Raw genomic sequence first — 13472 nt, 5'->3', positions numbered from 1 at the left:
ACAATGTAAAACTAGCACGACGCTACACAATTATTTACATATTCCAATAAAATAACCTCATTACTGATCTGAGGCTGGAAATCTGTTGGGTTGGTACTTCCGAACTTCACGAAGAAATTGACGAAAATTAGAACATGCTCTAATTCCTTAAAAACTTGATGAATAAATTGATGAAGTTATTTGACAGCTGATTTGGTGCATTACACTTGTCCAATTTCTTTAAGAATGTATGCTTTGTTTATAAGACATCCATCAATAAGTTTTGACATAAGCCTACTTTGGGAAAAGACTTATTTTATACACCGTAATATTGTTAGAGTTTAATTAAAAGCCTTTTTTTCTCGAAAACCGTCCACATTGGGAAGTTCTAACAGGATTACATGATTTTTAGAAAAAATTGTACATTATAAATTGGAGCCCGAATGGTAAAAAACCTAACCTTAAAAAAATTAGAATTAAAATGTAATAGGAATGTAGCATAACTAACCCCCCCATTAAATATCCAAAAAATAATTAAACCAGCGTATTTGGCATCCTTAAAAATCCCGGAATACCAAATTTCAAAAAACTATTTCGCGCCGTTTGGAAATTTTCGTAAAAATTCTATTTAAAAAGTTTTATCTTGTCTCTGTATCTCGAAAATAAGAGGAGATAGACATATAGTTCATAAGACAAAATATTCTTATTTTTTTGTCGTACTATCACCCCCTGTATTTACGGGATATCTTTCTGAAACACTCTGTATACTGGATGGTCCAGATTTTAATAGACAAACTTCGGGAAAGTAAAATTTAACATCACTTTGCTCTATGAACATAGGCGCAGAAAGCCACCGTTTATGAGATACAGGGCGTTGAAATTAATAAAAATAAAACGTTTTTTTTTTAAATCTGAAAAATCACTTCATCAAATTTATCCAAATTTGGTACACATTTTTTTTCAAATATTTCTCCTAGTTCTCTATGTAGACAGTCCAAATTCAAAAACCAGTGGCGGAGAAACAAGGATATCGTTTCACTATTTAAAGTAAAACTTCTACGCCACTGAATTAATTGGTAATATATAATACATTTTATAACGGTCTGAAACATTCCGGATGAAAAAACAGTCTTTTATTTTTGTCGAAAAGTGAATAGTTTACGAGTTATGAGACATATTATCCAAGTAAACAAAACGTTGGAATAGGGAAAAATAAAACGAATTTGAGTGGTCCAGATTTTAATAGACAAATTTCGGGAAAGTACTAAACAACAAAAATTAATATCACCTTGCTCTATCAACACAGACGCAGAAAGCCACCGTTTATGAGATACAGGGCGTTTAAATTTTCAAAAATAAAACAATTTTTTTAAATAATTGGAAAACCGCTTCAACAAATTTATCAAAATTTGATACACATTTTTCACTATCAGGTAATATGTCGAGCTCAACTTTCAAGTAACACGAACAACAAAGTAAAGTTATATAAAAAAACAAATAACTTAAATCAATTGCTCAAAGTGTCCATCTCCAAACTCAATGCACTTTTGCCATCTTTTGGTTATAGAATTCACAGCAGCTCTGATTAAAACTGGACTTTGCTTCAAATTAGTACCCCATTTAGGCCCCATTTAGCCTTTGCACCAGTTGGTCCCTATTTGCTATAGGAACGGCGTAAACGTCATTTTTCTAGGTTACCTCCAAATAAAATAATCCAAAATATTTAGATCAGGTGATCTAGGTGACCAAGGTATGGGACCATTCCGACCAATCCATCTGTTTTGGTAGTTGTTTGTCAGCCATTCACGAACTACCTGGTCAGAATGTGCTGGTGCCCCGTCCATTTGAGACCAGGTCCCGATTCGTTGATCCGAAGGTATGTCCCCCATTAACTGGAAGAGGCTATTGTCCAAAAATTTTAAAATCAGATCGGAATTTAGACTAGGTGGCAAGATGTTTACCTGGATAATATCTTTCATAACGCGTAAACCATTCACTTTTCGACAAAAATAAAAGAATGTTTTTTCATCCGGAATATTTCAGGCCGTTTAAAATGTATTCATATTACCAATTAATTCAGTGGCGTAGAAGTTTTATTTTAAATAGGGAAACGATATCCTCGTTTCTCCGCTACTGGTTTTTGAATTTGGACTGTCTACATACAGAACTAGGAGAAATATTTGAAAAAAAAAATGTGTACCTTTGGATAAATTTGATGAAATGATTTTCCAGATATTTAAAAAAAAATTTTTATTTTTGTTTATTTCAACGCCCTGTATCTCATAAACGGCGACTTTCTGCGCCTATGTTCATAGAGCAAGGTGATGTTAATTTATGCTGTTTAGTACTTTCCCGAAGTTTGTCTATTAAAATCTGGACCACCCTGTATAATACATTATTTGCTCTCTTCCTACTTGAGGAATAAAGCACAATCCAGCAACCCATAAATAATGTATGATCCAATTATAACTTAAAATTGCATTTTCAAAATTTAACAGCGACGAAAATTCGACAATTATTAGTACCATTGTCTTCTAATTAACCGCGCCATTATTAAAGACACTCCTGTTTACGAAGAAGTGAATCCGCCCTGCTCCCGCAAAATCGACCTCATAATCAATTTGTATAACAAAGGATTCCCTTAGCAAGCGGTTTAAATACGAAAAAAAGGGGGGGCGGTTAATTTCAGCGGTGCACGAAAGTATCGCCGTGAACTCGGTAAACTTAATTGAAGTTGGAAAAAGTAACTTCCGCTAGTTTCCTCGTTTTCCAATCAATTTGTGTCTGCAGATAACGAAGGGTATGTGGAGGCAAGTTTTGAAGTACGTAAAGTTAGCCGTGATGACTCTTCTGGGAGAGCAAACGAGATACATGAACTTGCGGCGAACTAATGGGAACTGCTAGGGAACATTTATGTTGTTTGTAAATATATCCATCACATCACGGACAGGTGCAAATATACGGGGTGTTTTTTGAGACCAACTTCAAAATTCAGAGAATACCTACAAGATGATCACTTTTTTGATGTTATACAGGGTGTAACTAAATAAGTGTAAAACATTTAAGGAGGTGATTCCTCATAGAAAAAAAAGATAGGATCTTTCATATAAAGAAACTGCATTGGAGCATCCCTTGTTAAGATACAGCCCCTTAAAGGGGGTACATAAAATTTGTTTAACAATTTTTTTCACAAGCACTAAACAAGTTACAATATTGAAATTAACCTGACATTTTCTACTACCAAAAAGACACTTAGCCAGTAATTTATTTGGTTTACCCCATGGTTGTAAGGAGTGGAAAACGCAACCCCTAAAATTTATTTCCAACGTAACTTTTTGTCTTATTATTTGTTTACCATTTAAAAATCTGGTGTCTGTAGGTTCGACTGCAATAGTGAAATATTACGGTAAGCCAATTGACTTCTGTCAAGTTCATTACCTTAATCTTTGGGGGTGGTTTTGTGGTTGTTGGAAGGGGTTGTAGTACTTCGTGCCCATTGAGACTTTTGATCAGCTTGACTATCAAAATATGAAGTTTCCTAAAAAATTGACCGTTGTTCAATTTCCACGTTTTGTGCGGGGTTCTTTCGAGTTCAACGATATATAAATTTGGTGAAGAAATTTTCTTAAGGGCACAAAAGCGACAATTTTATGATTTGTTTAATTTAGTTGCAGATGCCATGCAACAAACAAATGAAAATTTTAATATTTCTGTTTAAAGCAAACGTGTTGTACCTACTGAATTTTAAATTGTTTCCGGTAGAATTGATTGAAGCACTTGTATTATTTTAACTCGTAATTATTGAATACACTGGACTGGTCTATCATAAATTCTGTTCTTTGCAAATCCCCAGAAAAAATAATCCAAGGGATTTGAACTTGCCGTCCTTATTGGCCAGTATATGGGACAATTAGTTTCATACCAAGAATTGTTAAAACGTTCATCCAAAAATTTTTTAATAATTCTGGCATGATCAGCACTAGCCCTATCTGGTTGAAACCACTTTAAGTTTCTCATTTTCTCAAGAGGAAAATGATCTAAAATGTTTTGGGATAAAGTAAATTCCTAGTAACTTGTACTGGAAAAGGCCACACCAAACTTTTACATAAAATAGAATTTGTTGCTTTAGTTTCCATGTTAAAAGTTTACAAATAAGTGTTTGTATTTTCTGTTAAAAACGCTATTAGCAAATAATGTTTCATTAGTCCATAAAATTTAGCAAGAAAATCTAGATCTGTCCTCGATTCATCACGAAACCATTCATAAAATTTCAGTCTTTGTTGGTTGTCTTTAGGATGTTTATACTGGTTTAAATTTAAAATTATGATAAAAAAAAAAAATTTTAAACCTGATAAATTCAATTTTATTGCTAATTTTATATGGCATGTATCTGTATTTCTGTTATTTTGTGTCAAAACATCCATTTTATTTACAGTTCCATTATCAACACTATCTTTTTATATTCTTTAAAGTACTATGTTCTTGTAATATACAAATACTGCTTAAACGTTAGAATATATTCCTATTTGGTCGTCTTCTTTCGCGATACATCTATTCATGCACTGTGAAAAAATTTCACTCAAACAGAAATGTTAAAATTTTCGTTTGTTTTTTCATGGCTACTACGATTGAATTAAATAAATCATAAACATGTTTTTAGATTACCTAATTATTATTTTGTCATTTCTGACTACCTAACGTCCTAATAAACACCTAGTAAAGTTAGAGTTACTTAATAAGCCATTCACAAAATTGAAGCAAAACTCCGAAGAAAATTTCGCGTATCTAATTGCAGCTATACATTCAATCTACCTAATTTATGCATCCACGCTGCAGCCTAAGAGAGTTAACGGCAACTTGAAGCAAATTAGTCTTTTGTGTAGTTTTAATAGAATTGAAGCTCGTCATCTTGTAATTCAGCTTGAGGTTGGGCGGAGGATGCCGTCGCTGTATGGTACTTGCGAGACTACTCGCACCGCTTAAAGGATGCTGCTTTTTATCCCGTACATCATGGAGGTTTTGAACAATACTTAATTAAAGTGTACATTAGATGGCGCGTCGCGTAATTACCAAACGATTTATAGTGACAGGCTACGCGACGAAGAGGAAGAAAATGCTAAATAAGTTGATATAAATCATTCTTCTTGTTACAGAAGTCGAAAAAAAATCCTTTACTCGTAATAAAGCGATAAATATTATTATATACAGGGTGAACCCTAAATGCGTAACATATTTTATACGATGATTCAGTTTACTGTGTAGATCATACGTACAGGGTGTGTCTCACTAAGGTCGGCGAGGTACGATATCAGGAACAAAACATAAATCAACCAAGAGAAATCACTGGAAATAGTTCGTAGCTCGGCCGCTAGGGGGCCCAATCTACATATCAAAACAGAGTTGAATTTTTCTCAGAAATGTGCAAATATGGATTCATTGCGCATTACTTTTGTTATTGACATTTTGTTCTATCTGTCGACAGAAAAGGGAAGCCCCTAATGTCTGATCAGAAAAAGGTATTTTTTTAAGGATTGACTCATCAAAAGCCTATAGTGTTATACCTCGTTGGAAAGGTCTTTTCATGCTTTATCTCGTTGTGAATGCGTAATGTCATTTACCTCAATATGGAAACCTGTAGATAGCGTTATTTCAGAAGAATGCCGTTTCATGGATTTTTCTCAAAAATTTTAAACACAATGTTATAGTTTTCTTTACATAAATGAATTATAGCATAAGTTTTAAATTTCTAACGAAAGTGTTGTTTAAATAGTACAGCCTATTTAGTTATTTATTGGTGCTATTTATCCAAGTTTAGGTTGTTTTGCGTTTTCTTAAAAAAGTTAAATAGCAGGATAAAACTTTTTATAGGTCAGTTTGAAGAGCATAAAAATAGCTTTATTTTGACGCCAGAAAGTGTCGATATCTTTTTTTGTTATCAAGTTATTCGCAAATTAGTGAGCCAAAAATAAAGAATGCTAATGAATTAAGGAACACTACGCTAAAGAAAAGACATTTAAACGTGTCTTTTATTTTTTGCTCACAGCACGCAGCGAAGGTTAAATTCCTGCGTTGAAAATAATTGTATGCAATTCGAACATTTATAAACATCTTTACTTTTGTTAAAATTTAATTGTTCTTTCGTTACATAATATCAATATCTGCTTGTTATTGTTTTTGTTAATATTATTTTCAAGATTGTTATCGACTCACTCATTTGCGTAGGTTTTCACCAAAAAGCTTGATATACATGGAAGATAAAATATATATTTTCGGGGGTAACTTTTCAGGGGACAGTTTTTTCAAAAAATTTTATACCAAAAACCCCTATTATATTTCATCAGAGAATCGCCTCTTTCATTTTTTCTGTGTTATTTAGATACACCCTGCACACGGATCCCAAGCCACGCCTTACGCTAGAATCACGTAATTGCTACCTTCATTTGGTCTCATTTTTTCTTATGGCTAAACCTAAATGACTTCAACTTTGCGTAAAAGTGCGGTAAGTGGGGTATGTTATGACGTTACTAATACGATTTAAATTAAAGTCGCTCAGCTAAAATGACCTGTTGGCTATACGACATATTTCCTTTAACAAAAATTAAAGAAGAGGACGTCATTTTTTTAAAGTGACGTTGTCATTTTTTTGTATGAGGACTTTCCACTGACCCAAAAATTAAATATTTCAAGCAATTTTAGAATACTCGTAAAATAGATCGCCCTATCATATTCGACATACCATTTTTCAGATAATCTGTCAAAAAATTATAATTTACAAACATCTATAAAAAAAATTGCATGCACTGGTTTTGATTAATTTTTACTTGTTTTCAGAATGTCAGTCCAATTCACTACAGACAGTGTGGATGCACCTCTACAAATATCTCACGTGCAAGCAGAAGATGAAGCTACCTACAAATGTGAAATAACATATCTAGAAGTAATCGATAACTGTGATGTAATTCAAATAGTGAAGCTCAAAACGCTGAGTGAGTATCATTTTACTATATTTACTCATATTTATCGTCCCAGATTATCACACATCACATTCAAAAGTTATATTTATAAGTATATTTGAATAACGAATATATTACACTTAATATACTCGTATGTCCAAAACTTTATTGTGATTTTTGTATTTTATTCAATAATACTGCTCGAAACCAAAACTCATGACTAATTTTATATGAAATCTAAATGCAAAAAAATGTTAATCGAAGTATCAGTGTTATTTCTGGAAGTGAGCTAAGCACCGCACGTACAACACTGGTGAGAAATCTAGATTTTTTTTTTCATAAAGGACCTCGCACAAACCTTATGCAAATGGATCCCCGGTGGATCTCTCTCAAATTTTGGGAATGAACTCTTCAGAGCATGGTGATCAAAAGTTCTCATGGGTACAAAACCCGGAAACCGCTCCCATCCCCCCAAAATCACCTCCAAACGTCAGGGGTTCATTATACCACACCACCAAAAAAAGTATCAGACCCACACATGCAATATATGGTTACCGGTGTATTTTTGAGCTCTGGATACGAATACGTCTTCATTTTTGCTCTAGCTCGTATCAGTCTTCAGCAAATCGCCGAGGAAGCTTCAGAAAACTGAAGATAAAACATTGTGGCCTGTGATTCACATGCGATATGTGGTTTCCGGTGTATTTTTGCACGCTGAGCACGATTCTGAGATCAATTCGACCTTAAGCCTTCAACTAATCGCTGAAGAAGCTTCAGTAAACTGAAGAAAGAACACCATGGTTCTTCAGTGGTGTGTACATATCGCATGTGAATTACATAACACAATGTTCTTTCTTCAGTTTTTGAAGCTTCTTCAGTTATTAGTTGAAGATTTAAGGTAATTAAAGTACATTTGACCTCAGAATCTTGCCCAGTGTGCAAAAATAGACCAGAAACCAGATATCGCATGTGAATCACAAGTCACAATATTCTTTCTTCAGTTTTCTGAAGCTTCTTCAGCGATTTGCTGAAGACTGATACGTGCAAGAGCAAAAATGATGACGTGTTCGTGTCCAGCGCTCAAAAATACACCGAAAACTATATATTGCATGTGTTGGTCTGACACTTTTTTTGGTGGTGTGGTATAATGAGCCCCTTACCTTTGGGGGTTGGGAGCGGTTTCCGGGTTTTGTGCCCATGATAACTTTTGATCAGGATGCTCTGAAGGTTTGTGCACGGTCCTTTTATGTACTTGAAATTTTCACTTAATACGTCAAAGTTTCCTTTGTTAGTGAGTTATGAAAAAAAAAAATGGAAAATAATTAACTTCAGACGCTGAATTTCGATACCGCAGCCCTTTATCGTCCCTATCATCCTGTACATTCCTGAAAACTGTCTCATTCGAAGTGTTACGAATTAGATTATTTTTAAGAACAGGCTTCTCGCCAAATTTTAAAGATAATCGATTTAAGTCTCCGAGTTTACATATCCGTAACCTGAAAGACGTGCTCATCCTTAGTCCCCAAATACATTTTCCCAAAAGCTCGATCGACTTTTTTTAATTCCTTGTACTAGGTACACGTAATCCGCCGAGAAGATCCTTTAAAATTTATTTCCATCCCCTACATAAACCGACAGTGGCACCTCTGGGGTTTCAAATAAACGGGATAATTGCTTTTATAACGGCCATTAGGTGCGTGCTTAAATTTGGTAAAAAGTCAGTTTTTATCCAAATTCTCTGTACAGGATGTACCGAACTGATTTTTCTCTTGCTAGAGTAGCTAAAGGTACAGTATGGCGAATCATTTTGTGAGCAAATCTACCAACGCTAATACTCGAGAAAAAGAAACATTTCTTAAATGATACCTTACAGACATATTTTCCAAATTGGTGAAATATATTTGCATTTGAAAGGGATGGGGTATAATAATAATCGATGAAAAAAGAAATAGTCTCCATTGTTGCTTTGCAAATATTACTTGAGATTGATAAAATTGAAATTGATGTTATACAATTTTTTTATTTAATAATGTAATACATTATTTTACGAAACTGGTAGCATATCTAAAAAAATCCTTTCTTTTAATTTTCATCCTCAATGAATAAATACTTACATGTTATATAAATAACTGTAGTAATATTTCATGTTTTTTCTACATTTAGTATCTCTAGATACTTGAAGATACTTTTGTACATCCAGTTGGAGATTTTGATCATTTTTTTCTCGGAAATGGTTGAGTTTAGGACCCATGTCATATAAGGTTTTCTTGTTTATTTTAATGTATTCCATCGTCTGTTTAAATTAAGGCAGTCAAACCTCTAGTACCCTGTAGTTTTATCGTTTACTAAAGTGATGTTATTGAGTCCGAAATCAATTTTAATGTCATACAGTTCACTAGTTCCCATTGTAAATATAATGATGCCTAGGAACTCTTCAGAAAAAGTTGCGCAGATACAGCAGAATGGAGATAAAATCCAATAGTTTTTCTCAACTATCTTCTAAACGAGCTAGTATTGGTAACAAATTTGTTCGTCATGATAAACAACAGTTTTCAATTTTGACTTAAACTTATTTTGGTACAGGTTTGGAATTACTTGTGGTCATTAATTTAGTTTTTGGTATACACCTTTTTTTTAAATCGAATTCTACGGTCATTATCAAAGATTGGATGTCACCTACATATAAATTTCGGGCAAAAATAAAGAAGAGAATAGAGATTAAAATTTTCGGTAAATGTTATGTGACGTAGAAAGTAATATTTTACAGATCAAGACAGTTCTCCTAGAATGTACTGTTTACGGTTAAAAATATAAAAACCATGGCAATATTACGAGGTTGTTGGCAGTGGAACATACTTGAAAATCAGAATAAATTTTGCATAAATTCGTGTTTATTTGGAATGAAAGATAACCAGATGAATATATTAAACTTTTGCATAATTACAGTCATATTTGTTGAGAAATTAGAGCTTTTATTTATGGTCAGCTGCTGACGATACTTCCGACTTTATATGATTTTTTTACTTTATTCATGGACGACACATTCTATACTAGCAGAGCTCAAATGACATGGAAGATTTAATAATTGAAAATGGTCTAAATTTGTAAAATAACTTTCTTATGTCAAATACTTGTTTTTTGACAGTTTAAATTTATAAAAACAGTTTTATTTCACATAACCGAAAGTTCGTATATCCTTTCCATATCAGAAAAAAGTATTACCCCAGTTTTTCTTACTGTCTTCTCAAGGAAAATTGATACTAAAAACGTTCTCACTACATCCTACACATAACGAGCGTTCAAATAAAAACGTGGTCGAATTTGGCTCTGACACATTGCACGTAGGGAGTAGCTTATAGCGACCAACTTAACCTCATTTCTCAACGAGCTGTATAGCAGCTGTCAGTTTCAATAACGTTAATGACTATATAAATTTATTTTAAAGAATAATCGTGATAACAATAACAAACAATTAAAGCAGCTGCTGAAAGTGTCCCCCTCCTTGTTTCAAGCACTTTTCACACCTGTTCCTCAAAGAATTAAAGACATTTTCTAAGATGCTCGGGGTATTGTTAATTTCACGAATCTTGTCTATAAGTCGAGCCTGCAGATGGTTTAAATCAGGAATAGGCAGTTCAAAAATAGTGTTTTTAAGGTAAGGCCACAAAAAGAAATCACACGGCGTAATATCACATGACCTCGGTGGAAATTCATGTTCAGCATTGAGATTTATTAGTCGATTTTGGAAAACTTCCCTCAACATATTCATCGTCTCGCCTGCCGTATGTGCCCTTGCGCCATCTTGTTGAAAGTAAAAATTTGTAATTTCGTTTTCTTCCAGCTGATTAACAAAAGGAGCGATAATTTCTTCTCTATACCTTTGCCCAGTAAGAGTACCATTAAAAAAAAATGGGTCCATAAATCCTCCTTCGATTGAGAGAACACCAAACTCCAATTTTTTGAGCGTGTAGAGGGCCCTCGACAAAAAGTTATCTGGTTTTTCAGAAGACCACATTCTCATATTCTGTGAGTTTACGTAACCACTTAAATGAAACCAGGCTTCATCAAAAAAAAAGGTGATATTATGAAGTTCACCGTAGTTGTTTAAAAACCATTCACAAAATACAGCCCGTCGCGGAAAATCAACTTCATGAAGTTCTTGCTGACAAGTTAAACGATAGGAGAACAAACGCAAATCTTTTTTTAAGATTGTGTGGCAGGTACCGACTGATACTCCCACCATTTGTGATAAAACACGTACAGAAGTTCTTGGCGCATTTTCCATTATTTGTTGGACATTTTCTTTTAATCCTTCAGTCCGCTTTTTAGGTCGGCCGCTTCCTTCTTTTCTTGTTACACTGCCCGTTTCACGAAAAACATTAACACAACGCTGAACTGCACTTTGAAAAATTTTGTACTCAACAACGCCGGGAAATTGATTTTGAAATTCTATGAAACATTCCTCAATAGAATACTTCCATATTCCATCAATCTTGCGTCCATTTATAAAGTAGGACTCTATTATAAACACTTTTTGTTCTTGAGAAAACACCATTTTAAGCGCTTTTTAAAACGAAAATATTCAAATTGATAGCGGCGATATAGCGCTTTGACAGATGACGTTTAAGTTCTTTTGCTGTACGCTACGCCCTACATCCAAATTTTCAGAACCAACTTGACCACGTTTTTATTTGAACGCTCGTTATTATCCTTTTTGTATTCCTTATTAGATGCTGCCAAATAAATTGGTATTCCAACTCGAGATTTAGATGTCAAATGGAAAGGTAATAATTTCAATAAGCAGTAGAGGATAATAAAACGTGACATAAAATTGATAATAAGAGACGAACATTTAATTTCCTCTACTGCTGCGTTTAATGAATTTATAAAAATTTCTCGGTCGTCGGAAATGACAAGTCTATCTCAGACTCCTCAGTAGGGACAGGGTAATCAGTCGTGACAAATCAATGTAGTGCACAATCGCCTGTGAATTCTCCCGAAGACTAAAAATCCGTTTATTCGTCTGTATAAATACAGAAAGGAGAAATCCAACGTAACTCATCCATTCGATACATCCAGCCCGTCTACGATCACAACCTACCAAATGATTTTCCACCCTTAGTTTTCCGTTTATGTGGAAGAAGTGATTTAATGAAACTATTGGCCTGATGGAAAATTCAGTGCGATTTATTACAGCAACAGCATGCGAACATAAATCATTTCGAGATATCCCCGCAACGACAGGATCTGGTGGAGCTTTTTAAATTTCGCCAACGCCATAGGGTGGCGCAACGCCGCTACGAAGTGTAAGGTTACCGTATACGAGCGTCGCCATTTTAAATGCACGCCCAAAGCTAGAAGGATAAGGGTATAACGGTTTTGATGTGCCATTTTTAAATTCAGTACTTAAATAAAACAAGCAAAGTACCTGAAGTATTCGATTTATATTATTAATCATTAAATTCAAAATTCAATAAATATGTAGTAAAAATTTCAGTACCAAATGTCATTTTTTTACTTAAATACTAAAATTCAAGTAAATACATAAATTAGTACTGGTCCAAGTTACCCGAAATTTCACAATTATCTTTTATTTTTGTTAGAATTTGTTGTACTGTAACAATTTAAATTTTTATTTCAATTTTATGCATAAAATTACGATTTTTTCTAAATCTTCTCCATATTAAACATTTCAAGGCATATTTAAGAATATATGTATGTATATTGCCAAAGAAGTCGTTACACTTAAGTTATTAATTAGTTTTTCTGAAACTCTGGAATATATCCCGAAATACTTAAAGTTGCAGTAGCAAGTAGTAGAACATTTAAAAATGATAATATAACCATTAATATCAACATTAGGAAAAGTATTGTAACCTGAGGGGTTATTTCTTTAATTATCTACCTTTAATTAATTATCTATCTAATGCTCGAAAGAGTTACTATTCAGTTCTCGAAAGAGTGACTACTTAATTCTCGAAAGGGAGTTTATTTAGTTATCGTTATACTTTAATTATCACGTGGGAACTTAGAAATGTTGTATGTTCAGAAAATTACTTCCAAGCACTTACCCTTTCATTACTTACGTGGGATGGAATCCAGTGGCTGGCTATACAGGGTAGCACTGAAGTTGGAGAAACAAAGGAAACACAAAACTTCCAGGAAGGGTTTTATTAACAATAAACAAAACAAACAAACAAAATAAAAACACAACGGCTCGACGACATTATTAATTAATTGATTCAATCGCGACAGCGTACCGAGATTCAGGGAATGCGCGCTCTATAAAAAATTTAGAAAAACTATAAAAATTAATTAATTAGCCCGAGTCTTTAAAGTTAATAATTAGTCTGCTCAATGTGAAACTTAAGAACGAACTGAACTTTTCGAGATCCTTCCTAAATTCCACAATTCGCTTTGACCACGCCCATTTCGTGGGTCCAGAAGTTTCTGTTCTTGCCTTATTGGCGGGGACCTGAATATCGGGACGCTTGTATATAACTATATTAGGTTAATAATTACCTAATTGACTTGACTTTA

At 33.7% G+C, this 13472-nt stretch overlaps 1 protein-coding gene across 1 annotated transcript in view; it reads left to right on the top strand.

The window, feature by feature from the left end:
• Positions 1–1802: 1802 nt before the first annotated feature.
• LOC108910557 (titin) overlaps positions 1803–13472 on the top strand; it is a gene marked incomplete at its 3' end in the record, with an annotated part of 178869 nt that continues 167199 nt past the window's right edge. Inside the window, exons 1-2 of the mRNA XM_018715198.1 lie at positions 1803–1855; positions 6811–6965. Coding sequence (XP_018570714.1) covers positions 1803–1855; positions 6811–6965 — 208 coding nt within the window. The remainder of the gene's footprint in view (positions 1856–6810; positions 6966–13472) is intronic.

The sequence above is a fragment of the Anoplophora glabripennis genome, unplaced genomic scaffold (genome assembly GCF_000390285.2).
Source record: "Anoplophora glabripennis isolate ALB-LARVAE unplaced genomic scaffold, Agla_2.0 scaffold344, whole genome shotgun sequence".
Classification (NCBI taxonomy): Eukaryota; Metazoa; Arthropoda; class Insecta; order Coleoptera; family Cerambycidae; genus Anoplophora; species Anoplophora glabripennis.
The sequence above is the reverse complement of the archived record's forward strand: the minus strand, read 5'-3'. Positions and strand labels throughout refer to the sequence as shown.